The sequence below is a fragment of the Tupaia chinensis genome, unplaced genomic scaffold (assembly GCF_000334495.1).
Source record: "Tupaia chinensis unplaced genomic scaffold, TupChi_1.0 Scaffold000573_1, whole genome shotgun sequence".
Lineage (NCBI taxonomy): Eukaryota > Metazoa > Chordata > Mammalia > Scandentia > Tupaiidae > Tupaia > Tupaia belangeri.
In genome coordinates this window covers 3,675,310-3,677,633 of record NW_006160087.1, presented here as the reverse complement: position 1 = coordinate 3,677,633, position 2,324 = coordinate 3,675,310, and the positions used below count along the sequence as shown (strand labels likewise).

The window sequence follows — 2,324 nt, the reverse complement described above, 5'->3', positions numbered from 1 at the left end:
CCCCCCCCTGTTTGGTCCCATTTTTTTTTTTTTTTGAGACGTTTTTTGCTATAGGGCGTGTGCGCGCCAGAAAGACACAGAGGACAGAAAGTGAGAAATCACCCCCCTGGGGGGATGGCCACACCGCAATCCCCTCTCCTCCATTCTCCTCTCAGGATCCTGGGCACGCATGCACACGAGCCCGGAGTGAGTTTAAGCCACCGGGTCCAGGAGGTTATTATTATTATTTTTAATTCTTTATTTAATTTTATTTATCCATTCATTCATTTATTTTAATTTGACCAGAGAGAGAAATAGAGAGAGAGAGTAAGCAAGCCACCATGTCCGAGACTCAAACCGTGGTTGGCCATGTGAGAGTGTCCAACACCTTAACCACCACGCCACCTGCTGGTCCCAACCAGGAGGTTATTTTGGATTATGTGGGCAAGGCCAGTGTAATGAGGGTGTCGCTCTAGCAGAGCAGGCCTGAGTCTAAGCCAGGAAGGGAGCCATCAGGAAGAGGGCGGAGCCAAGACACAGCCCAGTCTGGAAGCCCAGGCTCTGCCTGCTGGGTCTGAGAAAGCAAAGCGCAGCTCTCCCAGGGCGCAGGAAGCCAGGCCTGGGAACTCACGGACCTTACCCGGCCTCTGGTTTTGCAGATGAGGGAAGACGTACCCAAAGTCACACTGCCGTTCTGTGGCAGGAATATTTGACAATGCCAACCTTGACTCCCCACCCTGCCCGCCCAGTGCAGGAGCTTCTCCCTCCGAAGGTCCTATTGACCCAGAGGGCAGGACAGGAAGACAGAGAAGAAAACACCACCTTTAATCAACCCACCGGCAGAGAAACCGGGCAACACGCCCCACCACGCAAGGTGCCAGTGACAAGAGAACCTGGTCTCCTTGCAAAAACTGTCTTATAAAAACAAAAGGCTTCAAAGCACCAGTGGCTAAAAACACAGTCCAAAGGGGCCTGGGGTTGGAAGAAGTAAGGGGTGGAGGCAGGAGCGGGCCCAGTGGCAGCGCCCAGCCTGCCGGGACTGTCCTGGATCTCGGTGCTGGTCATGGCAGGTGAGCTCCGTTCTGGCAGCTTGGCGCCGCACTGCAGGTGGGATGGTGGGCTGGCGTTGCTGTCCTCGTGCGGCAGCACTAGCCTTGGAAAGTAGGAGATGCTGGATCCGAGAGTCTCTGGAGACAGGCTGGGGCGTGCCAACCACGTCCACCACCTGGCCTTCTCTCCTGTCCTGCCTCCCACTCTCCTCCCCAGCCCAGGCTGTGCCTCTTTCTCAGACTGGGACGCTGAGGCCTGACCCTCTCTCTGCGAGCTCACCAGCCAGTGCACGGGAGGGAAGTGGGTCCTGGGAGGGAGGTGGGGAGGAAGGGCGGGGAAGCCGGCCACCCCAGCCCCCTCCCCACACCCACACCTGTTCTGCCTGGGAAGGCATCCTGGGATGGCCAGCAGTTGCTTTAGACAGGAGTGGTCACACACTGGCCATTGCGGACGGAGGCCCAGGCGGCCTCCCGCCCTCTGATGCACAGGTCTTCCAGCCAGGGAGAGTGCAGCCGCTGGGCTGGCGGGGTTGCTAAGGGCTGGGAGATCTTGGGTGCGGTAGAGCCAGCCTCGGGGACCTGGACAGGGGCGGGTGACTGAGTTGTTTCCTCATTTTCTGGAGAGCTTGAAAGGTTTGCCAAGAAGCTGAGCTAGGAAGGCGTCCCTGTGGGTCAGGCTGAATCGGGGCTCCACGCTCCGCCTGCCCTTCCCTGGCAAGAAGGCCGAATGGGTATTGCTTTAAGAGAGGTGTCAGCAAGCGCGGATGTGGGAGTGCTGGAGACCACGCACGTTCAGTGTCCAAGCGGGAGGGGCTTGGGGATGGGATTCCGAGACCAGATGCTGGGTTCTGGAGTCTGAGAGGACAGGATGCGCCGTTCAAGGCCCGCCTCCAGCGGAAGCCCGGCCCTGTGGCTGCAGCACATCAGTCCCCTCTCAGTGCCTCAGTTTCCATGCCCCGGAAGTGGGAGTGATAACCCCAGCCGAGTCCAAGGGACTGGGCGTCAGGGAGACGGCTGGACCAGTCCAGATGCTAAAGGGCTATTTTAATGACCGGAAGGGGAACTGAGGCCCAGAGAGGGTAAGGCTTTGCTAGACGTCACACAGGGAGTCAGTGACGGCGCTGCCATCAGATCCCAGGGCTCGGGCCCCTTGGGTCCCAGTAGCTGTCCCAGGGCTACTGAGTGATGGTGAGGGGTCTGTGTCCTGCTGCCTCTGTGGGCCGAGCAGGGTGCTGGCAGAGGTTGGGGCAGGATGGCCCCAGCGCCCGCAAGGCTGAGATAAAAAACAATACCAAC

General features: G+C 58.8%; 1 protein-coding gene across 1 annotated transcript in view; it reads right to left on the bottom strand.

Annotated features, from left to right (window-relative positions):
- Window positions 1-2,203: 2,203 nt before the first annotated feature.
- Window positions 2,204-2,324, bottom strand: part of NKAIN1 (sodium/potassium transporting ATPase interacting 1) — a 22,890-nt gene continuing 22,769 nt past the window's right edge. Inside the window, exon 7 of the mRNA XM_014591421.1 lies at window positions 2,204-2,225. Coding sequence (XP_014446907.1) covers window positions 2,204-2,225 — 22 coding nt within the window. The remainder of the gene's footprint in view (window positions 2,226-2,324) is intronic.